This window comes from Siniperca chuatsi, linkage group LG23 (genome assembly GCF_020085105.1).
Source record: "Siniperca chuatsi isolate FFG_IHB_CAS linkage group LG23, ASM2008510v1, whole genome shotgun sequence".
Classification (NCBI taxonomy): domain Eukaryota; kingdom Metazoa; phylum Chordata; class Actinopteri; order Centrarchiformes; family Sinipercidae; genus Siniperca; species Siniperca chuatsi.
The window spans coordinates 22,443,430-22,470,322 of NC_058064.1; the positions used below are offsets into that span (position 1 = coordinate 22,443,430).

The following is a 26,893-nucleotide window of genomic DNA, read 5'->3' on the forward strand; positions in this document are numbered from 1 at the left end:
TACTGCATCCAATTAAGGTTCTATGTTAATACAACTTGACCTGTTTAGTTTCAAATTGTGTAAAAACTTAAATGGTTTAAGGCAACGTTTTTCCACACAATTTTCTAGGAAAGTCAACTAATTCAGGATAAGAGTGTGGCACTCACTCTGTGGTGACTGTCAGGTCATCCACAAAAGCCCTGATTGTAGGCTGATGAGTCCCTGACCGAGTCTGAGGGCCCCGACACTCTGGTTCTGCTGTCTTGACAATCATGTTCATCACCAGGGTGAATAGGGTCACAGAGATGGTGCACACTGTGATTATCCCAACCTCCAGATTGTGCCACTTTGATGTTACTGAACCCGCTGAGATTCTCATCTTCAACTGTCCGTAGTAATCCTGGATCAGGTCCACAACGTGGTGTGGCACATGGTGCTTGGTCATGGCTTTCAGGACCACTTTGTGGGGGATAGAGCCATACACATTGGCTAGGTCTAGCCAATGCACCATGAGGTCTCCCTTGTTCTCCCAGGCTTCAGGGATGAGCTAGGTCACCACTCCAGTGTGTTCTAGACACCTCGCCACTCCACGGATCCCTCCCTTTTGCACCGATGTGTCTATGTAATTGTTACTTGAGAGGAAGTCAGCCAGCTGCCTTGCTAGGATGCTAAAGAAGATTTTTCCTTCCACGCTCAGCAGTGAGATTCTCTTGGAATCTGCCTCCTTATGGATCCAGACCCCTTTGGCAAATCTCCAGTGCTGTGCCACCTTTTCCCTATTCCGGATGACTCTCAGGATCTTCCAGTTGCTTGAGTAGTTGCTCTGCTTGGCTAACGTGCTGCTGTAAGCATATTGTCTCATTTACGGTCGCCAGCGCTTGTGTGTTACTGGTAGCGTATTTTGGTTGCTCTAGCTCATCCCAGTTAATTTTGTTAGATTCTTCATTACAGCAGCTACACATTTAAACATACACTAGTTCTGCTCAAGCACTCATAGCGTTACTGTTACCAGCCCTTGTTGAGAAAGAAGCTCAGAGTAAAATGCACACAAACGTTGCCATCAATAATAAACTTTATCCACTCAGCTTTGTCCTCTGAGGCTGGGGCTGATGTAGCGATTTGTGCTGGTCTGTGCAGCTTAAAACAGAGCAGTTCCCGTGCTTAGCTCTTAGCTTTTTACAGGCCCCAGTTGAAAAAGCAGTCCGAAGTAAAATACAGTAGTTTGCACACACAAATAAGTTTTCCTGTTATTGTGGGGACATTTCCATCAAAAATAAAGTTAATCCACTGGGTTTTCACTTCCTCAGATGGTGGGAGCAGATGAAGACTTTTGTTTTGGTTCTTGCAGCCAACAACAGAGCAATTGGCGTGCTTTGGTCATAACTTCCACATCTTCGTGCTACCGGAATCAGCGTTAGTAAGGAAATAATAACAGCAGACAGCAAGGTAGATTCAGGTTTCAGTGGGCGGCATGGTCACATACTGTAGCTGGAGGAAGGTCACCTAGCTGGAGGTGGTGCTGTGTTAACGGAAGAAAAGGCTGGACTACAAACGAGGCATTTCAGGCAGTTAAAGAGCAGTGTTTTCTGCCAAAGAGAATAACTCCCTCTGGAGTGGACTTTGTGCTTTGTAACTTTGCATATGTTTTACATGCACCAAAAAGGTATATAACTAAATGAAAGGGAAAAACCCCAAAAGCATAATAGGACTCTTTAACTTATTCTATTTTACCTCTGTATGAATCTGTCAAGTGTTTATCTCTGTCAACTGTGAAGCACTGCACAATGCTTTAAATTGTTCTATATAAAACTTAGAAGTAGTTTTATTTTTCACATAAGTTGAGGACAGGCAAATAGAGACACTTGGTGCTCATAAATATAATAATATAACAAACATACTCAGCACTGCCTGAATGAATTAGTCAAAGGAACATGTATGGTTTTAGGTTTGTGAAAACATCAGTCTGAGGATATCTAGATGTGACGTCCTTTAATCAGAAACAGGATCTGATACCACTGATGTCCACCCCTGACAGTTTGCAGTTTGATTGATTACATACTGTATTAACTGTATTTATTGTAAGTGAATAATACTACACCGACTGTCTGTGGGAGGACCTTAATTGCATTGAGTTCTGATTGTTCTACCTATAGCTTTCAAATATGTGTTTTACTGTCCTAAACACTGCAATACAACTTGACACAACTGTCTGAGTTTATTTAACTGTTCCAGCTGAGTGAAATTAATAGTGAATGCTTCTACCTACTTGCAATTCATATTGGGGTGGGGAAAAAAAACTTATTTACATAACAATCACAGTTGTTATGTTCTAATAATTGTAATGAATTCATTCACAAAGTCCAACATGTATTCATTGTAATATCTCTTATATCTTATACATAGATAATGTTTTAGTTTCTCCTCTCTAAATACACTCTGTTGACTACAGCTAATTGATACTGGAATTTCAGGCAGATGCCGATTGACATTTGAGAGTTTAAAAATATCTAATATATCAGCCAATATTCACCTTTTCTTACTAAGAAATGTGGCCAAGATATGAATTCAGGACATTTTACAGCTGAAAAATGCACTTGTCAGTGATCTCTATGATATGTAACTATGAAATCAGTACTATGAGATACTGATTTCTGGCCAATTTAAGACACATTAAATGCAACGCCCCGGTCATGTATGGCCAGAGACCTTTGTTGCATGTCATTCCCCATCTCCCTCTTCTCTCATTTACTGTCATCTCTCTACTACTGTATTTTCTTCAACTAACATTAAGATCTGAATACCAAGACAAAATATATCCAAAAATGATGTGTTCCTCTTTTGGTAATACACTAAAGTCTATTGCATTCTACCAAATGCTACACAGATACACAGACATTTGAAGAAGGTGGAATCTTTGTTTTGGGGGCTCACTCAGCATTGCAGCCTGATTTAGCTTAATTTCATCAGAGAGCTCTTGGAGAGAACTTAACTGAGCAAGCACCAAATTAAAATACAGTTTGATTGGGCCTGATAGTCTGCTGAATGGGTCAGGCTGGGCTGTGTGTTGTGTTTGAATGTGTGTGTAGGGACGCATAGGCATGGCCATATTAATTAGAGGGACGCTGGTCTCCACTACAGCAGCTCCTGTAGCCCATAATACATTGGCCTCCTGCAAATCAGCTCAGCTGTCAGTCTGTAATTGTATGCAAACAACAGCAGCCCCCAATAATCACATCTCTTCTAGATAAATAAACCTATTTCCTCCAAAGTGTTTGCCACAACATCAAACCATTTGCACCTCAGCTCCTGTACAACACCCTGTTGGTTTGGAATTGTGGATTGATAACATAAAACTGATTAAGCTAATGTTTAGTATTTTTACTGAATAAATAATTAAACTTATTCCTACCAATTTTAGTTCTGGTTGATCTGGTGACACAGGTGGTAACTGGTGGTAACAGCAAGTGCATCTTAATAATACAGGTCCAAATTTCTGTTTGAAGAAGACTAAAGAAGTAAGTCAAAAATACTGTCTGTCATGATAATACTGAACTCATGATCCACTAGTATCTCCTACATTATGTGAAATTTGGGTTGGGCAATTCATATATACAGTGGTGTGAAAAAGTGTTTCCCCCCTTCCTGATTTCTTTTTTTTTTGCATGTTTGTCACACTTAAATGTTTCAGACCATGAAACTAATTTAAATATTAGTCAAAGATAACACAAGTAAACACAAAATGCAGTTTTTAAATCAAGGTTGTTATTATTAAGGGAAAACAAAATCCAAACCTACATGAGCCTGTGTGAAATAGTGATTGCCCCCTAAAGCTAATAACTGGTTGGGCCAACCTTAGCAGCAACAACTGCAATCAAGCATTTGCGATAACTTGCAATGAGTCTTTTACAGCGCTGTGGAGGAATTTTGGCCCACTCATCTTTGCAGAATTGTTGTAATTCAGCCACATTGGAGGGTTTTCGAGCATGAACTGCCTTTTTAAGGTCATGCCATAGCATCTCAATGGGATTCAGGTCAGGACTTTGACTAGGTCACTCCAAAGTCTTCATTTTGTTCTTCTTCAGCCAATTGACTAATATAGGGTTACTTTTGTGTCTTTATTATGCAATCAAACAGACTAGGTTTGAGAGCAAAACTTTCCACACAGCTATCAAAAAATATATTTGAGAGTAAAACCATTGACATTGCAGTCAAAAAATGTTTGATTGCAAGTAAAATAAATTTGTGATTAAAAATATATTAATGCATATCCAAGTTTTGTTTGCAAATCCAAAGGTTTTGTTTGTGAATCGAAAAGTTTTGCTTTTCAATCCAAAGGTTTTATTTGCGAATTGAAAAAGTTTTGCTTTTGAATAGAAAAGTTGAGGGACCTACACTGAAAGATGTAAGACTCATCTCTATTGGCCAATGATGGGACCACTGTGACTCCACAGATGAATTTGTTCATTTGTGTGACTTAAACTGAACTTTTTTGAACTTCACATCAGTCTATGAACTCTGGTCAGTTTGACCTGTGACCCGTGGTGTCACCAAGTCAATAAAAGGATCAGCTGGACATTGCTCGCGCTCTCTTTCTCCTGGACTCTTCTGCTGCAGCGGACAGCTGCTAGCTGTCTTCCAGCGCGTCCTGCTCGGAGCAGACACGCAGCAGAACCAAACTCTCTGATCTTACAGCAGCGCCGCGAGAGCTTGCTAGATCCCTCCAAAAAGTTTAATTAGCGTTAGCGGCTACGACTTAAAGTCTGCCAGCTGACTTTAACAAGCAACAAGAGCGCTGAGCATCTAACTCTGAGGAGAATAGACGGAGTGACCGGTTCCTCCATCTGCACAATCGAAACACAGCAAAAGACTACAATCAGAACCCCAATTTTTCCTGGCCCATCCACAACGGAACCACACAATAATACAGCGCATCACAATATAACATAAACTAGATCGTTGAACACAAATTGTCCTGTTAACTAGTAGCTACATGTACAACATCAGCCTGGGCACGTAACGTACCTATGACGAGCGAGTGACTATAGCTAATTGAGCTAAGCTAGCAGCTACAGGCTTCCTAAATATGTATTTTTTTTAACTCAGTTTGCAACAAAAGCAATCCATGTGCACCAGTTCAAACATAACATTCTTGCTATTACTAAGACAGAGGTTGTGTGTAAACATGCGCATTGATTTTCTGTCTTCTCTGCTCCAACACTGTCTTTTCCATGGACTTCAAAACTCCCTCTCTCGTCTATTAACAGTGGATGTTGCCAAGCTGTCACTCCAATCGAGATTGGCCAATAGAAACATGTCTTATCTTTCAGAGTAGGTCCCGCCCACGAGATTCAGCTCAACAGCAAGTAAAACTTTTGGATTGAAAAGCTAAACTTTTTGATTCACAAACAAAACTTTTGGATTCGCAAACAAAACCTTTGGATTTGCATTAATACAATTTTAATCACATATTTATTTTACTTGCACTAAAACATTTTATGATTGCAGTGTTGATTGTTTTGCTCTCAAATCTACTTTTTGATTGCAGTGTGGAAAGTTTTGCTCCTCATTCGGTATGATTGCATAATAAAGACACAAAAGTAACCCCCTAACTAACTGTATTATTCAGGTAGTGATCAGTGGTTGATTCCTAAGATATGTTTGGTATCACTCAGCAGCAGAGAATGCCACGCTATTAAACATGCGAGAATTAGACATTTATTTATTCTTTAGAAAGAAAAAGTAACGAAGAATGAATTAAGACAGGAGAGATTTAGGATGGGATGAGTGAAGTTTCGCACTGTTGACATTGGACACCGTTGCCCCCTTGACAGAAGACTATGAAACAGGAAGAAGCTTAAAGATCACGCTCTTGCTTGCTCTTCGCTTCCGCTCCCTTGGGTTGAACTCTGCCCTTTGTCTATGCAGGCTGGCCCAGAAATGAACTGCAAGCTGCACCGAACATGCTGAAGGCAGGAAACACACACAATATTTAATGCAGATTCTTTTCAGCTTTATGATGGATATAATTCTGTTTATGGATTGGAAGTTTTCCTGCCACCATATATTCTTAATGGAGTCAATATCTATGTAAAAGGTAGGTTCTGAGGTTGTGAGAGTTCAACCCTTACCTTTGAATGAACTCCAATGTACACGCCACCTTATCCTGCTACTCAGGTTTGGATATGTAGAAAGGAAGGTAAACTGGGTGCCTTCACATACAACCTTGCCTTCAATGCTCACCATCCAGCGACCACTAGTCAAGGTGTCTCCTGAAACAAAAATGAATAAAACAGATGATAGTTATTTTTGTACATGCCATTTTTTTCTCTCTTTGATCTTTATGATCTTTTAGTATTTGTGAGTGAGTGAACACATTTTTGAACTGGGGTTGACAAGAGGAATTGGTAACAAACAAGGAGCAATGTACACAGAGTATACCTGAAAAACAGAAAGATCTGTACACTCAAATGTAATCCTATACAAGACACTTACAAAATTACTACATACAAATCCAAGGTTTTCCCTAGGTTTCTGGAGGGCTTAGGTACTGTGGTTGCAGTGGGGAAATTTAGATTTACAAAATTTTATGTTAATTGGCTAAAAACTATCTATTTTCACATAATTTTGGACTATTAACAGTATTTATTAAGAAAATAACACAGACTGTACTTTTTCAATATGCATTCAGACATTAGCAAGAAGAAAAGTGAAACAAATATGCTCACTGATGAAGTAAGCTCTATTTCGTTTAAGTTATTCCTCACATTTTTATGAGTGATCGCACTGTGCACCATAAAAATAATTATCACAAAATAACACTGGTAAGAGAAGGCTTATAGTGAAGGGATTTTAACTGGTCCAAGGTTAGAAAGAGGATAGTTAGTAGCATGCAAGACCCTTTGTCTGTGTGAACATCACTAACATCAACTTAACATGTCGCTACCAAAATAACCTAACAGTGAAAACACATCACAACAATAAACCAAATCAGATACATTCACAAAAGTAACACAGTCCTTTGCTTAGCCGTGTACTCTGCTATGCAATGTTATGCGCAGTTATATGTCCAGTGGTTACGTTACCAGTCCGGAAAGGAAGTAGTTGCTTTGCGGCCCTCCTTGTTAGCTGGCCATGAGCTAGGCGGGGAAGAATTTCTGTTATGATTGGAGAAAAGTCCTTGCTGTGCAGTCCGTTTGTGTAGATGGAGGAACTGGTCGCTCTGTCTTTTGTTCTCCTCAAAGTTACTTCCTAAAGTTAGCTGACAGACTTTATGTAGTAGCCGTTGGTGCTAACAAAAAAACTAAACAATGGCTGCTGACCCTTTTATTGACCTGGTGACATCACAGGTCACAGGTCAGACTGACCAATGGTAGCTGGGAGCTGGGTTCACACCTCCATGTGAATACCTGGACGATTGTGGGAGACTGAGTTCAATGGCTCTCCTTTGTTTACAGAACAAAAGAGCATGCGGTGTCCTAATAAAAGTTCAGTTAAAGTCCCACAAATAAAGGAATCAAATCGTGGAGTGCCAGTGGTCCCAACAGTTATAGGGTTCTCTAAAAAACTCCTGGGTATGATGTCGGTGATCATTGATACTGATTTCAAAACCAGGATCCTCCAGTAGCAGGATTGACACTGGGGAAGCCTTGTCCATAGTATAATCTAGAACAATAATGTACTACAACAGACAGACAGATACTTACTTGTACTATAGTACTTACTTGTACTATAGTACTTGTACTTACATCTGCAAGGATCAGAAGTCCATCCCGATCCTCTCAGACATGTGCCAGGAGGAGTTGAATCACAAAGGGTTCAACTTCTTCTTTTTCTTCTTCAGTGGACAGGATTTTTTTGGCAACTTCATTTGAGGGTTTGCTCTTGAAGACGTCAATGAGGACTCTACTGCACTCCTGCATGGCCTGGTTGAGCGTGACATATTCCAAAACAGTATGAGATTTATGTGGGCAAAACTTACAATGGAGCATCTTGAACCTTGTGCTTATGCATGCTAGCTATCTGTAATTCCCATGCTCAGAAAAGAATAATATTACCTGGAGGAAGACACTGCTTTGATTTTCCACTTTGATCATCACAGACACGTACATACTAAGCTCATTTTAATATTCACCAATAATGCATAAAGGTTTACAGTAAATCTAATTAAAATAGCTTAGCTGACAGTTGCTAAGGACCGGGTCACGACACCCAAATATATTACTTTTTGTTATGCTTTTCACAGCTCAGCATATGCAAACATCGTATCTTACATCTAAACAACACACTTAAATAAGTTTTCCATGCTACTTGGCATTGGACCACTTTGACACCTGAGCTACAAAGAGCGGGTGTTAAAACACATGGCCTTAGTAGAATAAAAGTGCACACTGAGATTTTCACACAGATAAAATCTACGACTGAATTATAACAATTGCTCTATGGCTAAATGCAACAGCCACCTAAAAATAACATTACAGTACATAATTTGTTACTGTGATTTTCTACAGTAGTGACTTGATTACTTTGATTTTCACAGTAACTCTTTGATTACTGTAATTTTCGAATGAATACACAGTATTCTAGTGTGAAATAGTATACAGTAATTTAATGTGCACAAACACAGCAAATTACTGTGGATTTCACAGGCTTTTTTTTTTTTTTTTTTTACAGTGTAGGCAGTTATAAACTAACGTTAGCTATTAGAAAAAACACCAACAAATTGGCTAACAAATATCCATATACCTACTGTAGAGTAAAATATGCTTACCTGTCCAGGAGCAGAAAGGCTAGCTGTGCATCAACCCCCTCAAACCTTTGTGGTTTTTCCAGGGGTCACAGACCACACCGATGTAAATGCGGGTTATGAAAGACTTTTTCCGGTAGCTTTCTTTTGTTCTTTTTTTTCTCAGCCATCTTCATTAGCTTTGCATATTTGGTGGCGTAAGCCATTCCTGGGAGCGCTGGAATAGGTAGCTTCACCTGTTCAGCCATGGTCAGTCATACTGTAGCTCTGCTGTCTGCTCATTAATGCACAGAGAGGACCACCTCTTTGCTCTCTCTCCTGATTAGATAAAGTGCGAACGGGATACCAGAAAATTTATTTTCTGTTTACTCACAGTGGAGGGACTTGGAGACCATGTTACTGATCAAACACTTTCATTCAATGATGGCTTACAGCACCTTGAAGTTGAATTAACACTACACTACCTTCCTTACTTTTTTGTACAAAGATTCTAAATCTTTGCCCCAGAACAAATAGGCAAATCATCAAAATAGACAGAAGCATCCAATTACTGTGTGCCAGCCATAATAATTGATGTAAAACTACATCATTAACGCGTCCAAAATAACAACAAAGAGACAGATTCTAATTTCAAGCTCAACCTTCCTGCTTTTGTTCTGAGCACTAAAACTCAGCGGATGAACTTGATCCTCAGGGCGACTTGACTACACTAAAATAAACACGGCCTAATTGCCTCACTTAACTTCACAACAATTACAATGTAAACCAAACAAGGCATCCGAGTAGACTATTTCTCTTTGTTGCACATGTTTGGAATATTTTCTATTGCCTGTTTTAGAAAAACAACAACTCCTAATTACAGTATTCTTGGGCTGAGTTCTGGCCGAGGTAGTCCATTAGACATTCTGAAAACATCTTCCACTTCTTCTTCATTATTCATCATTCCATTATTCAGCTCATTATTCCATGTATTCACTATTTGGACAGTATTTGACCAGGGGATGAGGACTGTTAACTTTTTCTGTTAAATCTCTGACAGAGTTGGAGAGTAGGTTCTAGTCAGGTCAGACTTGGTTATGGTTACTACAGCGGAGTTAGGCGTTAGAGTGTCATATTAAAGCAGGCTGATGAAAACTCCTGAAGCACTGCAATTACAACAATTAAATTCAGCCTGAATGCACTGAGAGGGAAGGGGGGGGAGACACAGAGCAGCACAACAAGAGAAAACAACAACAATAAAGCCTCTTGTGATCTGCTAGTTTGCTTAATCATATACAATGTAATTTGTCTGGAATTTCTTTTGTTAAATAATTCCCTTTACAATACAACCAGACTGACTATAGGAAGTTTTTCCACAAATACACACACACACACCCAACCCCCAATAAAAAGCAGCAGAGTTTAAAAAAAGGATCTCTAATGAGAAGAGGAAGAGACGATGGTGGAGTACATTTAGATATGTACCTTCATCTTAGAGTCAGGGGCTGTTTTAATTTGTAAGCAAAGGCAGCACACCAGCAATGAGATTTTAATTGATACACATAAATAATTCCTTGTGTATATTCGCACTTGAGTCAGATTCGCTATTTATTTGACGATTGAAATTAGTCATTATCGTGATTCGTGTTGATGTTGAAGATTTTATTTATTAATAAAGCTCCCGCTTAATATCCTCTGATCCGCTCTCAATTAATTATGTCAAAATCCACATCAAACTAGAACTTACATGCATATTGAGCTTTGCCTCACTTTCATTTCTCTACTAGCAGAGCACTGCTGTGACAACAACAAATGAGGAATGAAAGGGATAGAGAGCACTTTCCTTTGTTCCTCAAATGAATATAATGAGGGCTGTCCTTCACTATGACAGAGTCTGACTGGTGCGATGAAAGTCTTCACAGGTTGTTGTTGTTTTTTTCCCCCCTGCTGTTGGAGGACTGGCCTTACATTCTATAATTGTACAGCTTTGGTTAACTCTCCTGTTCTCCAATCTGTTCCACTGTGAGTGAGAAGTCTAAAGGTCTTTGTGACTAGTGATGCATCATCACTTGTTAAGTTGCTTTTGCTGAAAAACCCCAACAATCCGTACAGATTGGAAGAGGAAGAGGTGACAAAATCAACCTCAGCTTCACACGTGTGCAAATTTGAGTGTGCAGCTCCAGATACATTGCTCCACAATAAAAGCACTCAGGGTTAATATGCAGATATTTTCCTTGAAACGCGGCAAAATGATTATTGAAGCAGCAACACGATCGGAAAAGACACTTACTTGAAATCTGCTGAAACTCTGGGTTGTCTGGACTTGTGTTGGCAGTCAGGTCCTGTAGGAAATGTTTATACCTGTGAGAAAACAAAATAATCAAGGTCACTTTGTGCTCACTATCTAAATATAGCACTCGAAAAAGAAAAAAGTATAAACTGGAACAACAAACATACTGAAAGTAAGTGAGAGACTGATATTACTCATGTAGCCCAACCACTAACTGAGCCACAGCCACTGTTGAACAGTAGATTCTTCGTCCTGTCACTGCAGACTGGATGCAGGAACAGCAGCAGTGCCTTACAAAATGCACCTCAGAGGAATCTAACAGGCCAGAAAATGTACACACAGTCTGATTTAAGCTCCTGGCTGATGCAGATGGAGAGACAAGGTTTTGCTTTGAAGTAGTGTTGATGGTGACAACCTCTGACAGATACAGCAATAACATGACGAGACTATTACTCCATCTAGAAGTTATAAATGAATGAATCAAGACCTGAGACAAACCATTAAAAATGGACCCCATCATCATTTAAAAAATGTCTTTAAAACATCTGATGAAATCAATCAAACAAAAACCTGGCTGAAATTTGCATTTTACACTTTACATTGCAACACTGTAATTGATGGATAATCAAAGTAATGGATAGTCTCCACATTCTCTCTACACTTTCTAGGTTTTTGCCTCTTAAAAGGAAGTTTTTTCTTGCCACTGTCGCCAAGTACTTGCTTGTGGTGGGTTTCTCACATGTCTGCACGGTCTAGACCTGCTGTATAGGAAAAGTGCAATGAGATAACTTATATTATGAATTGGCACTATATAAATGAAATTGAACTGAAAATTAAGTTTCTGATGCTGGTGGACATCTCCATTGCAAACCTTCTGCTCAGCACGATCACTGCTCTATATCACAGTGAATGAAACATCGTGATAATTGAGTTTGTTTATATAGCGATAGCGATAGCTATTTCTTTGAGTAATGTTGGTGCCAATGCAACTGGAAGTTATGTTAGCTACCATATTGCGAACGTAAAATTACTCACCTGTATGAGTTGGTGTTTTTGCATGTTATAGGTAGCTGATGGTAACTGGTGGTAGAAAGTTAACTAACGTTAGGTTTAGCAAATGTAATGTCAACTATGCTTTCGCCTCCGTTGTGAATGAAACTCTGTTGCATTTGTTGCCCTTTACTTAACGGGTTAGCTAGCAAACTACATACTCTCAGTGTCAACCCACGATTCCTAGCTAACATTACTGATGTCCTGAAGCTGTCTCTGACTCTGTTTCTTGTAGAGTGGTATTGGATATTGTTGTTCGAGAATTTAGACGTAATGGAACTGCATCTAAGGCCTGTGTTGATCTATACATGGACTGCATATTTGGTTTACAGTTATCAGTTGAATAGTCACTTCAATTGCTATTGTAGATATTCAGTTATAGTAGTCATTAGTAATTCAATTACATTTTTCAATTCAATTAAATTTTATTTATATAGTGCCAAATCATAACAGAAGATCTTGTCATATAGAGCAGGTCTAGACCATACTGTTTATAATATAATATAATGAGGCAGTCTAGGTTTGAATGACAGGTTCCTTGTTATCACATGTTGTTAATATATAACATTTAAATAATTGAAACCAACTTAAAGGCTTTCCAAAGCTGTTTTGCTGTAATAAATGAAGTGTATTTGTGCTGTGATAATTTAAGCATATGTCAGCTTGCGGTGCCTCTTTTAACTTTCTCTCTCTGCTGCTGAGAACACCATGCGCTTATTTTTAAGATAATGTTGAAAAGTTCTCTTTTGCAGCATTTATTTAAACATATTCTTAAAGACATTTAAACAAAGATTTGTGTTGGAGTTTGTGTGATTCTAAAATTTGACACTAAGATTTCATTTTTACTACAAATGTATATTGGTTATCAGTCTCCTTGACTATTAATACTTGGTATCGGCCCTGAAAAAAAAATATCGGTCGACCCCTACTACAGACAGCCACTTCACTGTGTAAAAGTTAAGTGAAAACTAAATATACATTCAGCTTCATTAAGAGAATGAAAAAGAAAAGCTATACTTAAACCGTACAGTTCAGAAAATGCAATTCATTTGTGGTTAAATTGAGTCATTTATTGTTCCAATTTCAGTTTCCGTCCAAAGTAGTGTTTCTCAATGGGGGCACGTTCAGAGAACATCGGGGGGCACTGGAAGCAATATTTTTGAAAGGGGCGAGCTTGTTTAAGGCGAGTTTACACCAAAGATTCGAAACGAGACAAGCTTAAACTTGCAATAGAAGGTGGTCTGCAACATTCTAAAACCTGCCAGTTTACACCAATGCAACAAGACCAGATGGATGGTATAGCAAAGACTATTTACTTCAGTGTTTCTGTCAGCTTTCTGTGGCGCAGCTCCACAATGCCTTCATAGGAACGGGACTTCAGAGTTTCACCAACATGGCATTTAGCCTATTGTGTCAACTCAGGAAAATGGATGCTCTCTTCCTTGGTATTCCCCGTGGAGAAAATTAAGAGTTTCTTCCTCTTGAAAGCATTAATTTCTCCCAAGGATACATCATGAACGCTGTGTTATCGCCGTGGTTACAAATTTACAAGAGGGATATTTGCTGTCAGACTTCCCATGAAAGCAACTCAGCGTCTATCATCCGCAGACACACAAGTTAACACTATACAGTTCAAGTGGCTTTATTGGCATGACTGCATACAACGTTACTAAAGCATATTAACACAAACTATACAATCATAATAAACATAAAAAAACTTTTCTAAAACAATATTCTAAAACAAGATACCTGCCACCTGACAAGCTGAGTCACAGTAAAGCCATCAGTCAGCTTGATTCCAGCTGAGACAGGGGAGTTTACACCGCTGCAACTTTTCTCTGCAGCGTTCTAAAACAGTTTTGTCTAGTTGTGAACTTTAAAGTCTTCAGTCTGGACGTCCGTTTTTAAGCCACGACAAAGGGCAAAATGTGGCCTGCAACAGACTAGGTAGTTACGCCTTGTTTTTATTCTAGCAGTTGTTGATCACTTGGCCAGTTAGGAGGAGTGAGGAGTCAGAGGTCAGTATAAAAAACAGAGCAGTCAGAAGCCAATCGTAAAAAGATCAATTTCCAGCCATGCTGGATTAAATTTACACTTCCCTGGCATATTTAGTTTTCAGTAATGGGCTCATCAAGCAAGGAAGAAAGAAGAGGGATAGGCAGTGACGCATCAGGAAAAAAAAGAAAAAAAAAAGAAAAGAAAAAGCTGAGCGATTTCAGATTCTGTGCAATTTAATTATAATGACTTAAAACTTTGGTCAAAATATAAGACAGCATTATGTGGTTCATTTGAATTTCAAGGACTTTTAAGGCACTTTGTTAAAAAAGGGGCTATTTTCATGGTATTCCAGTACTTGGTTTTTTAATACTGCTATACAAGCTGCTAACAAAAAAAACTATCAGTATCGGCCTATATGGTAAATGGACTGTATTTTCTAGTCTTCTGACCACTCAAAGCGCTTTACACTACATGTCATTCACACTGATGGCAGATGCCACACACACACTCACATACCAAAGGCACAGCCTTCGCAAGCAAATTGGGGTTCAGTATCTTGCCCAAGGACACTTCAACATGTGGGCTGGGGGAAGCTGGGATCAAACCGCTGATCTTCTGATTAGTCAACGAACCGCTCAACCTCTAAGCTACAGCCGATATGGCTCATAGATTATCGGCAATCGTATGGGCCGCAAAAAGACATGATTGGGCATCCCTAGGCCTATATATATGCATTATAAATATAAACAAACATGAATTAGTAGACTAATTAGCAATAAAGTAACCAGTTCAAAATCGGATAGTCTAAAAATCTGCACTGAGAACAATTTGCTTGTTATACTCATTGCAGTCAGGCTCATACAGATGGTTAAGGCTGACATGGAGATCCGCTTCAGGGACCTCCTGAACATCGATGTTCCTGACTAGGTGGTGCAGCCCATTCAGGCGGATGTGACCGAATGTGAGCCCGCTATCCAGGAGCATCTTGTCGACATAGGGTTAGGGTTAGTCTGACCTGTGAACCGGATGTCACTAGGTCAATAAAAAGGTCAGCCATGCTTTGTTCTGTCTCTCTTTCTCCTGGAATCCTTCACTGCGGCGGACAGCCCGTGGCTGTCGCCCTGCTCACCAGCAGACACCCACCTGAACTCTCTCCTCCTGGCTTTGCCGTGTGATCTGCTCGGAGCAGAAACACGCAGCAGAACCGAAGTCTCCTGATACCAAAGTGCTGCGAAGGCCTTTTAGATCTTTGCAACAAGTTTAGTGCAAAGGGCTATTGCACATAGCCTGCCAGCTAACTTCACATGCTAACAGGAGCACAAAGCAAGTTAACCACAGTCAACCACAGACTGAGTGACCGGCTTCATCCAATCTCTACAAGCAGACACTGCACAGCAAAAGACGCTTCCACAGTTGAACTACCATTCTTCCCAGCTTGGTTCATCTACAACAGACTGACCGCCAGGTAACAGCAGCAACAAAGCCACCTCTCTTCCCCTCCCACAGATGGTAACATAACAACTGGGTATAGTATAGAGTAACACTGTACTTGGCTAAGCACAGGACTGTTTAGTTAATGATGTACATGTACTGATGTGTTTTTCTGAGGTTTTGTTGTTGTGACCTGTTAATCTGTTTGGTAGCCACATGATAAGTTGATGTTAGTTATGTTATGCTCCACAGAGACTGAGTATTGGCATGCTAACTAACTAATTTTAACATGGCACCGTTATCCTAAATGGATCATATACATACACCTCTAGTTTGCACCTCTAGCTGGCCTCTTTAATGTTGCACTAGAGTGAGTCATTTGCCAACCTCTGCTATGTTGAACTCCAAATCCTTGAACCTACTAGCTATTAATGGTAATTATTGTAATTAATTTAATTATTAATCTGAGTTCTAAAATTGATAGTTTAGTGTATTTTATGAGACTCAATCAATCAATCATTTCTCTTCTTTAAGAAGAGTGGTGCCCCCGAGGACTTTATTAATTAAAGTTATTTATGATTATCTTTGATGATCTATCTTTGATTCTGATGGCCATAATTAATTGATTGCACCTACACAAGTGGGTGCCCCCCTCCTTAACAACTGTAAAAACATTGTGCAGTGGTGAAGAAACTGGCAGAGAATCACCAAGTGCAGGGCTCACACTAACGTTCAAAGAAATTTTGTTTATTTCTTTTTCGAAAGTTGAGATAAATCCTGCTTTTTTCCAGTAGCCTCAGACTTTTTCCTTGGTAGGCTGCTCTTGTTTTCCATTGGAACAATTAATAATAAAGCTACTTGTTTGGCATTTATGATTGGCTGCTATTTGTGATCAATAACGACACCTAATTAAAGTTTGACAGTCAAATTTCTAACCGTTGCGGAATCATAATAATTAGAATAAGAAGAATATACATAAATAATAAATAAATAATACATATATAATATAAATAATAATGCGAATAATAATATAATATTAAACACAGTATAATAATCAACATCAATTTTCAGGGAAGACAATTAGCCTACATTATATTTGATGGGGGGCAGTAAGGGACCCTGATAATGGATAAGGGGGGCATTGGCCCAAAAAAGGTTGAGAACCACTGATCTAAAGTAACAGTTGTGAAGAGCTTCACCTTCCTCAGAAATCTTTATCCTTTTTACTAGGATGATGTGACCTTGAAGTGCATTGACAATTGACATTGATTTCCACTGTCTGTCTGCCTTTGCAGCCCTCTCTTTGTGCAGTCTGGGCTTCTTTTAGACACATTGTGGTGCCACTGAGAGAGACCATTAGTGATGCTAGCAGACTGTACACCACTGCTACTGGTCCATGTGAGTGGGATGAGACTTGTGTTGGAGAATGACAACAATGTAGTAGTACGTACTGTGTGTAGAGAATATGGTAAATGGTGTGACTGTAATTATATAGCACCTTTCTAGTCTTTCTGACTACTGACTACTCAAAGCACTTTAACAACATATCACATTCACCCCATTCACACACTGATGGCAGATGCCAACTGCTCAGTTGAAAGAAACTAATCATTCACACACACTCACACACCGAGGGCCCAAGGACACTTTGACATGTAGGCTGGGGGGAAGCTGGGATCGAACCGGCAACCTTCCGATTGGTGGACGACCTGCTGTCGCCCCAATATAACAACACAATGGTGATTCTTCAAGCTGCATTCGGCAACGTGCTTGCTTGACTGAATTTTGAAGACTTCATTACCCAGTAATCCTGTAAGATGACATCAGTTTACTAAATGGGGAGCTGAGTCAGAATTTTTATGATCATGCTGAATTTTGAGCATTTGGAGGAGGTAGTGTATTTAGAAATATTTGGGAAAATATTAGGGATGCCCCAATTACGTTTTTTGCCGCCAATACCAATTGCTGATAGTCTATGAGCCATATTGTAGTACACGGCTCCTAAAACTACTCGTAGTTAAGGTAATGCCGTAAATCAATACTTAGTTAGCATAGATTACAATTATACTGGACCAGAATCAGAGGATACCAGATTCGAACAAAAGGCTATTTGCAATATTCAATGACCACACAAGACAAAGAGTTATGAACTGGTACCTTGTATTTTATAAAAATTAAATAGTATAGTATAGTATATATAGTTGAGTATATAGTTTAGTATATATAGCTGAATTCCACAGATACCTGTTTAAATTCAAAAACAAATTATTTCTTTTGCCACTCTCTTTGGGCTTTGAGCTACTGAGTTCTTTTCAACTACTTTTCTTTCTGACCGGGTGCACCCTAATATACAGTGGTGTGCAAAAGTGTTTGCCCCCTTCCTGATTTTTTTATTTTTTTTTGCATGTTTGTCACACTTAAATGTTTCAGATCATCAAACAAATTTAAATATTAGTCAAAGATAACACAAGTAAACACAAAATGCAATTTTTAAATCAAGGTTGTTATTATTAAGGGGAAGCAAAATCCAAACCTACATGGCTCTGTGTGAAAAAGTGATTGCCCCCTAAACCTAATAACTGGTTGGGCCACCCTTAGCAGCAACAACTGCAATCAAGCATTTGCGACAACTTGCAATGAGTCTTTTACAGCGCTGTGGAGGAATTTTGGCCCACTCATCTTTGCAGAGTTGTTGTAATTCAGCCACATTGGAGGGTTTTCGAGCATGAACTGCCTTTTTAAGGTCTTGCCACAGCATCTCAATAGGATTCAGGTCAGGACTTTGACTAGGCCACTGTACTTGACACTTGCTGTATTTTGTTCTTTTAAAATCAGATTCACTATACAAATGAAATAAAATACCTGACAAAACATGACTTTCTTTGGCTTTACAAATCAAAGAAAACATTGAGCAATTAAACACTTTATATGTCAAGATTTATATTCTTTCGAGTTGAGTTGCCAAACAGCTTTACTTTAGCTGAGTTCAGCAACAGTCGGCTAATTGCACTGCACATCACTTAATACTAATTTTGTTAGCTCTAGGCTTATCTAGTGCAGGTTTCAGTGAGCAGGGCCTCTCACACATCTACAAGCGTACAACAAAATACAGGCTGTTGCTCTTCTAATTTGATAGCATTATATTGTGTTTTTACTGTTTTATTACGTTTTTTTGCAGTTCAGCAGCAGGACCTCCCCCTGCAGTGTCACCCAGTGACAGTGCTGCGGACTGGCATTCTAACTGGCTAAGGCATTTCCATGTTGTTAACTCTTTGTGACCTGGGTTACAATATCGTCTGATACACAGCCGATACCGATCGTTATTTGTTTTGTTATAGCAGCTGGTATAGCAGCATTAAAAATGAAGTAATGGAACAGCATGAAAATAGCCCCTTTTTTAACAAAGTGCTTTAAAAGTCCTCAAAATTCAAATGAACCACATAACTCTGTCTTATATTTTGACAAAAGTTGTGTTCATCAAGTCATTATAATTAAATTGCTCAGAATCAGAAATCACTTAGCTTTTTCACTTAGCTTCACCACCATCTTGACTGGAAGGGAGCCTGCTGTATGTCACCGCTATTGAACCAACCATTCTTCCCATCTTGGCTCATCTACAACAGACTGACTGCCAGGTAACAGCAGCACCAAAGCCACCTCTCTTTCCCTCCCACGGACGGGTAACGTAACAACTGGGTATAGTATAGAGTAACAGTGTACTTGGCTAAGAACAGGACTGTTTAGTTGATGATGTACATGTACTGATGTGTCTTTCTGAGGTTATGTTGTTGTGAGGTTTTTCTGAGGTTATGTTGTTGTGACGTGTTATCTGTCGGTTAATTTGGTAGCCACATGCTAAGTTGATGTTATTTATGTTATTCTTCACACAGACAGAGTTTTTGCATGCTAACTAACTCCTTTTAACTTGGCACCATTATCCTAAACAGACCACACACATACACCTCTAATTTGACTTGAACACAACCACACACACATGGCAGAGGGTAACTTAAACTTTTCTGTAGTTTAGTATTTAGAGTTAGACTTCGCATTGTATGTTTTTCCTTTGTTTATCTTTTAAATAAATGTTTGTGTATAATTATGCTGGCTTCTTTAATGTTGCACAAGAGTGAGTCATTTGCCAACTTCTTCTATGTTGAATTCCAACTCCTTCAACCTACTAGCTATTGGTGGTAATTCTGGTTATAGTTATTCATTTAATTATTAATCTGAGTTCCAAATTGATAGTTTAGTGCATTTTATGAGAATGAATTAATTAATTAGCTATAATTTCTCTTCTTTAAGAAGAGTGGTGTGCCCGAGGACTTCATTGAAGTTATTTATGATTATCTTTGATAATTCTGATAGCCATAATTAATTGATCGCACCTACAGAAGTGGGTGCCCCCTTTTAACCATTGTAAATCCCAGCAACATTAATACATGCTTAAAATATTTTCATACACGTTGCATTACATTCAAATTGTGCTGACGTGCTGCGGTAAGCGTATTGTCTCATTTCTGGTCACTGGTGTTTGTGTATTACTAGTAGCGTATTTTTGCTGCTCTAGCTCATCACAGTTAATTTTGTTCAATTCTTTATTATAGTGACTAACAATATGTTATACCTTTAAACGTACACTAGTTCTACTAAAGCACTCCTTCTTTTAACAACCCATAGTTTACTAATCGCAAAGTTTACACACTATTCAGTTTAGCTAGCTACCGTTCTTTAGCTTAGCAGCTAGCAATGGCTTCTCTCTCTCCCTCTCACTCTCCTGCTCTCGCCTGCTCTGTGTGTCAAATGTTTAGCTATTCCTCTGCCTCCTTTAGTGATAATGGTAAATGTAATAAATGTAGCTTATTTGTAGCACTGGAGGCGAGGCTTAGTGAATTGGAAACGCGGATACGCACCATGGGAACTCAATCATTAGCTGCTGTAGTTAGCCAGCCCCCAGTAGCCAGTGGACCGACCAGAGGAAGCTCCTGTTAGCTGTCTCCCGGAAGCTGCCGAGCAGCTGGAAAACCAGGGAGACTGGGTGACTGTCCGAAGGAAGCATAGCCAAAAGCAGAAGCCCATGGTTCACCACCAACCTGTTTACGTTTCTAACAAGTTCTCCCCATTCAGCGACACACCTGCTGAGAAACCAACTCTGATTATTGGCAGCTCCATTTTGAGAAACATGAAGTTAGCGACACCAGCCACAATAGTCAAATGTATTGCTGGAGCCAGAGCCGGCGACACTGAATCCTATTTAAAACTGCTCGCTAAGGATAAATGTAAATACAGTAAGATTGTTATTCACGTTGGCGGTAACAACTCCCAATTACACCAATCGATAGAAAGTTAATGTTGAGTTGGTGTGTACATATGCAAAGATAATGTCGGACTCTGTAGTTTTCTCTGGGCCTCTGCCAAACCTGACCAGTGATGATATGTTTGGTGGACTTTCTGGGAAGACCTGGTCTGATTAGGAGAGATGGGATTCATCCCACTTTGGATGGAGCAGCTCTCATATCTAGCAATCTGATCTCATCTCTCTCATCTCTGATGTCATCTAAAGCAGTACTAGTGAACGATTTAATATCAGATTATCACATTGACTTATTTTATCTTACTGAAACCTGGCTGGGTCATGAAGAATATGTTAGCCTAAATCAATCCACTCCGCCCAGTCATATTAATACTCACATTCCTCAAGGCACCAGCCAAGGAGGTGGAGTTGCAGGCATCATCGACTCAAGCCTATTAATCAACCCTAAACCTAAACTAAATTATAACTCATTCGAAAACCTTGTTCTAAGTCTTTCACACCCAACCTGGAAAACACGACATCCAATTCTATTTGTTACAGTGTACCGCGCTCCTGGTCCATATTCTGAATTATTATATGAGTTTTTTTATCAAGTTTAGTACTTAAAACAGATAAAGTAATTATTGTAGGTGATTTCAATATTCATGTGGACGTTGAAAATGATAGCTTTATTACTGCGTTTATCTCATTATTAGATTCGATTGGCTTTTGTCAGAGTGTACATAAAGCCACTCACTGTTTTGACCACACCTTCGACCTTGTTCTGGTATATGGCATTGAAATTGAACATTTAATAGTCTTTCCACAGAATCCTTCATTATTGGACCATTATTTAACAACTTAAAACAAGTCTTACTTCTGGACTACATGCCATTAGGCAAAAATTCCTACTCTAGATGTCTATCTGCTAGTGCTGTAGCTAAATTTAAGGAAGCAATCGCTGCTATGCTCCTATGCTAATTTTAGCTCCTCCCAAATTGAGCATCTTGTTGATAGTGCTGCAGGCTCACTGTGAACGACACTCAATTCTATCACCCCTCTAAAAAAGAAGATAATAAAACAAAGAAGGTTAGCTCCATGTTATAACCCCCAAACCCGCAAATTAAAGCAAACGTCACGAAAACTTAAAAGGAAATGGCGTTCCAACAACCTGGAAGAATCTTGTTTAGTCTGGCAAGATAGTCTTAAAACATACAGGAAAGCCCTCCGTAATGCCAGAGCAGCTTACTACTCACCGTTAATAGAGGAAAATAAAAACAAGTTTCTTTTCAGCACTGTCACCAGGCTGACAGAGTCACAGCTCTATTGAGCCATGTATTCCTATAGCCCTCAGTAGTAATGACTTCATGAGCTTCTTTAATGATAAAATTTTAACTATTAGAGAAAAAATTCATCACGTTCTGCCTTCAACCGGTACCGATTTATCTTCAAACACAGGAACCTTAGAAACAACTGTAAAACCTGATATATATTTTGACTGCTTTGCTCCTACCAACCTTACATTTTAGACATTTTACCCTTAGTTAGCACTTAGTTACTGGATATGAGCAATCTGTCTTTATTAACAGACTATGTACCACAGTCCTTTAAAGTAGCTGTGATTAAACCGCTTCTTAAAAATCCCATTCTTGATCCAGGCATTTCAGCCAACTATAGACCTATATCTAACCTTCCCTTTCTCTTTAACATCCATGAAAAAGAAGTCACCAATCAGTTGTGTGACTTTCTAAATAACAATAGTTTATTTGATGATTTTCAGTCAAGATTTAGAGTGCATCATAGCACAGAGACTAGTGAAGTACTAGCACTAGTGAAAATTACAAATGACCTTATAATTGCATCAGACAATGGACTAGTCTCTGTACTTGTCTTGTTAGATCTTAGTGCTGCGTTCCACATGCTATTACAGAGACTGGAACATTCAGTTGGCATTAAAGGAACCGCACTAAGCTGGTTTAAATCCTATCTATCAGATCGATCTCAGTTTGTACATGTTAGTGGGTCTTCCGCGCACGCCAAAGTTAGTCATTGAGTTCCACAAGGTTCTTGGTTCTTGACATTTTTAGATTGTTTTGTCAACTGCTATTTCCAAGGCCAAGAATGAACTGTCAAGCTTAACTACGGGTTCTTTTTTAACAGTGTAAGACTAGCGCAAAGTGCTAGGTCAGGTGCACAAGTTCAACGAGTTTACTGTATATCCAAGTGCTCCAGATACTCCAGATCAATGGATACAATGAGTGGATGATGAGAATCCTAACCTGACTTAAAACCAGGACACTGCTAACTCAACAGGGGCCACCAGAAGTATCCCAGGGGCTGGTTTCTCTGCTGGTTACAATTACATTTCACATGTGACAAATAATACACTTGATTGTGTAATGGCAAGAACAAACGGACTGCTGCTGTGAGTCCGTCTGCAGACGCTTAAAGTAAACCTACAGAAAGACAAGTGATTGCCTTGAGTGTTTCTTTATTCCGCAGAAATTGCCACTACAATTGGTACACCTTAAAGACAGGACCCCACTTGAGAAGAAGACTGGAGTGGTGTATGACATCATCACGACATCAAAGCTGTGGAGAACACCACACTACATCAATAAAACGGCAAGGATCCTGGACGAGAGACTGAATGAACACCAGAAACAAACAACATAAGCTGTATTTGAACATAAGAGCAAAACCGCTTACAGCATCCACTGGAAGAGGTCATGGTCATGGACCAGGAGTCAGTGGATGGACAGAGAAAGATCAAGGACATTCACATCCCCACCAAGACCATTTTTGAACAGAGACAGAGGTTACCATGTCCCCCCATATTCAATCACCTGTTATCACAAGACTGAAGTTTCATTCTTAGCTCATGTGATAACAACTAAACTATCTCCATGACAACTGAGCAACTCCATCCTCTGAGGAAGGCCATAAGGTGTGGTTGAAAGCTTGGCCTGAAACTAACCTGGTCAAGAGTTTGTGTGCTGCACTACTATGAATTTGCAGGAACTGAACTAAAGAACAGCAGGTTAGCACAGTGGTCGGTCTGTGCGTGGAGGAGGAGGAAGAGGAGGAGGGCATTGTTCTTGTAGTCCATTACTCATTAGAAATTAAACGGAAGCCAAACAAGCTCCAATTAAGAATCCTTCAATTAAGAGACACTTAAAAGGAGAAATAATTTAACTTATTTCTCTTCTTGTTTCATCTTGTAATAACAAATACATTACAGGCATTATTAGCGATGGATGCCCTTGTTCTTATTAAGGAGTGGGGATAAAAATCTAATTAAAACAACTGTGTAACAAAAGGAGAACACTCTAATGAGCATTATTACGGCACATTTCAAATAATGTAAACGGAACTCGTTTAGCTGCCCTGTCACGCTCATTAGCAGCAAAGCAAAGAAAAGATAATGAGACAATAACGTAATCTGAACCATATTTATAACAGTTCAGATACTCTAATGAAAAATGCAGCTTTAGAAAGCATGCGCTGGTGAAGGGATGTGCCTGCCGCCGCGGCATCAGGAGCTGCTAATTTCTTTATAATGTGCCGATGATATGCAGGCTTTTTTCTCACTCTCTCCTGGCAGACATGTCAGGTCATTTGGGCTTTTGCACACACGTCAGTAAAGAAAAAGGAGATGGAGGAAATATCTGTCTAATTATTTTGCTTCCCATACGTGTATTAAGGATTCAAATTTGTAATTAAGAGTCAAGAGGCCCTGGCAGGCTCTTGCATGGGTTAGTGAACATGGCATGGGCTTGTGGGTAATTACTCAAATTTAATAGTTTAAAAGGAAAGGAATTCACATCCGTGATAAATACAGAAGAGATACTCCAGTGTCCAAACTTGAGCAATTAAAATATAATATGAAGTGATCGTGAAGTGCATCTTATCTTTCTCTGAAACAGTGACTAACAGGGATTTACTCAAAGAGAGAGGAACTCTGTGTCAATATGGACATTTATAAAACATTTTTAATCAAACTCCAGAATGACTGAAGCTTGAATTACTGTGCGCAGCTGCACGAGTCAACTTAAATCAGTGTGAGAATTGGAATCAAACTGTTTTAAGTGAATATATTGCGGGGAAATAATTAGGGCTGCCCCATGAACCTTAATGATTAGAATCATCAGTCGAGAAATCTGCGGTTGTCAGTCAAAGCATCTCTTTTTTTTGTCACTGTACACAGAACAACACAGGAAAACAGGATAACAGGTAATACACTTTTATAAAGCCAATCTTGACTAAAAATCAGGTAACAGGTAAGTGTAACCGAAATAGAGAAAATTATGGAAAAGGTGGGCAGAGAAGTATGATATACTCTGATGGTAAATTTACTTCTCATTCAGCTAGTCACCCACACCTTCACACACCGATGGCAGTGAGCTACCATTCAAGGCACTGGTGCCTTGCTCAGGGACACATGTAAAAGAAGCAGCTAGGGATCAAACCCGGAGATCGAATGGACGACCTGCTCAACCCTCTGAGCCACAGCCGGCAACTTCACCGTACTAGAGAAAACACTGGCACCGCTTCCTCTACTGTGGCAGTTCAGAGTAAGGGTCTGTATCTCTACCTCTACCGACATTTTTGATACATATCTAGATACACAGTCTACGATCCCATACAGTCACCACACAGATATATTTGTAAAGATTCGACAGACTGCGATTCCAAGCCAATTTGATACGATTCAGCTGCAATTACTTTTTCAATGATAAAAGTGTGACTAGAACAAATCAATTACTTCCTCAATTTTTATTTAAGATACTGAATCAGAAATGCCCCAGAAAATGATGTCTTCTGGCACACAAATAATAGTATAGACAGGCAGTGATACACTTGATAACTTTTTAGTGTCATTCTTCTGAACTTGGTAGTTCAAGTACGCTGTATGGATTCATGTCCCAGTAAATAAAACAATGAATGGGGTGTCATCTTTGAACATGGTATCCAGTTCTCCTTAATACATCCATGGTATGCACACTTTATATGGTTCTTGTGTGCAAATCTGATGCTTTCACATTACAGATGATGATCAAAGACACTAAAACATCTTACAGGTAAAATGTGAGACTTGACATGTTGACATGTAAGGTGTATTGTAGGCCTGCCCCATAATAGTCGACTAAACCGTTAGTTGATGGGAGGAGTCTTAGTTGACCAGGTTTTCATTATTCGGGTAGTCGCTGAAAAAAAAATGAAAAATAACCTCAAACTGTATTCAGCAGCTGCGCCTTGCCCGTGATGAACGTATCGGGATTGTTGCAACACGGACATTTTATCTTGTAACACAGGAAGTCACTTACCGACGCACTGCTGATAACTGTACTACCTGCCATTAGCTAGTTAGCTAACTTAGCATTCTTATTAGCTGACTCTGCCGGGACTGGAAGCTCGGAGTACTGGGGCAGTCTTGGTGTTTGTTTGTTTTTTTATTATTATTAATACAGGCAAAAAAATACATATGACACATATGTATTTTAGATTTAGATTAGTTCTGTCATGGTTATTTCCTGTTTTATTTTAAGACTCTCCTTCCCTCATGTGTCTGGAAATTTTGCTTCCTGTCTTTGCTTGCTTTTCCCACCAGTTTTGATTGTTTGCTCCACCCTAATTAGTCTCACCTGTGTCTCGTTGTCTCCCTTCACCCGAGTGTATTTAGTCTGTGTGTCTCTTTGTCAGATCATCGTTGTATCTATGTGTCAAGCTTTCTAGCCCTTACCCCTGTGTGCCCTTTGTCTTTCGTCAAGCGTCCCGACCTTGGTTTCCTGTGTATTCTTTTGGCCTTATCTTCAGTTTCTCTTGGACCTTGCATGGATGTTGGATTTTGGACTTTGCCTGCTCCCTGTCTTAATTTTCTGGTCTCTGTTGGACTACCTGAAATCCGTTTAAGCCTTTTGTGTTTTCTTATCATTAAATCATTGAACTGCACCTGCTCTGCCTCCTCATCTGCGTTTGGGTCCAAACCACTTATTTCCCCTGCTACCCTGCTTGACATACCGCAGTTCTTGACTGTGCTTTAAATTTTATTTAAACATTATTTACCAGAATAATGGTATTTATGATCTGAGGACAGTTTTCATCCAACCCCCAACATAATGTTTAAAGG

At 39.3% G+C, this 26,893-nt stretch overlaps 1 protein-coding gene across 3 annotated transcripts in view; it reads right to left on the minus strand.

Moving 5' to 3' along the window:
- Window positions 1–26,893, minus strand: part of arhgef39 (Rho guanine nucleotide exchange factor (GEF) 39) — a 98,824-nt gene that overhangs the window by 43,826 nt on the left and 28,105 nt on the right. For all 3 annotated transcript variants that reach the window (XM_044186453.1, XM_044186452.1, XM_044186451.1), the window contains exon 6: window positions 10,992–11,062. In XM_044186453.1, the coding sequence (XP_044042388.1) occupies window positions 10,992–11,062 (71 nt within the window). The remainder of the gene's footprint in view (window positions 1–10,991; window positions 11,063–26,893) is intronic.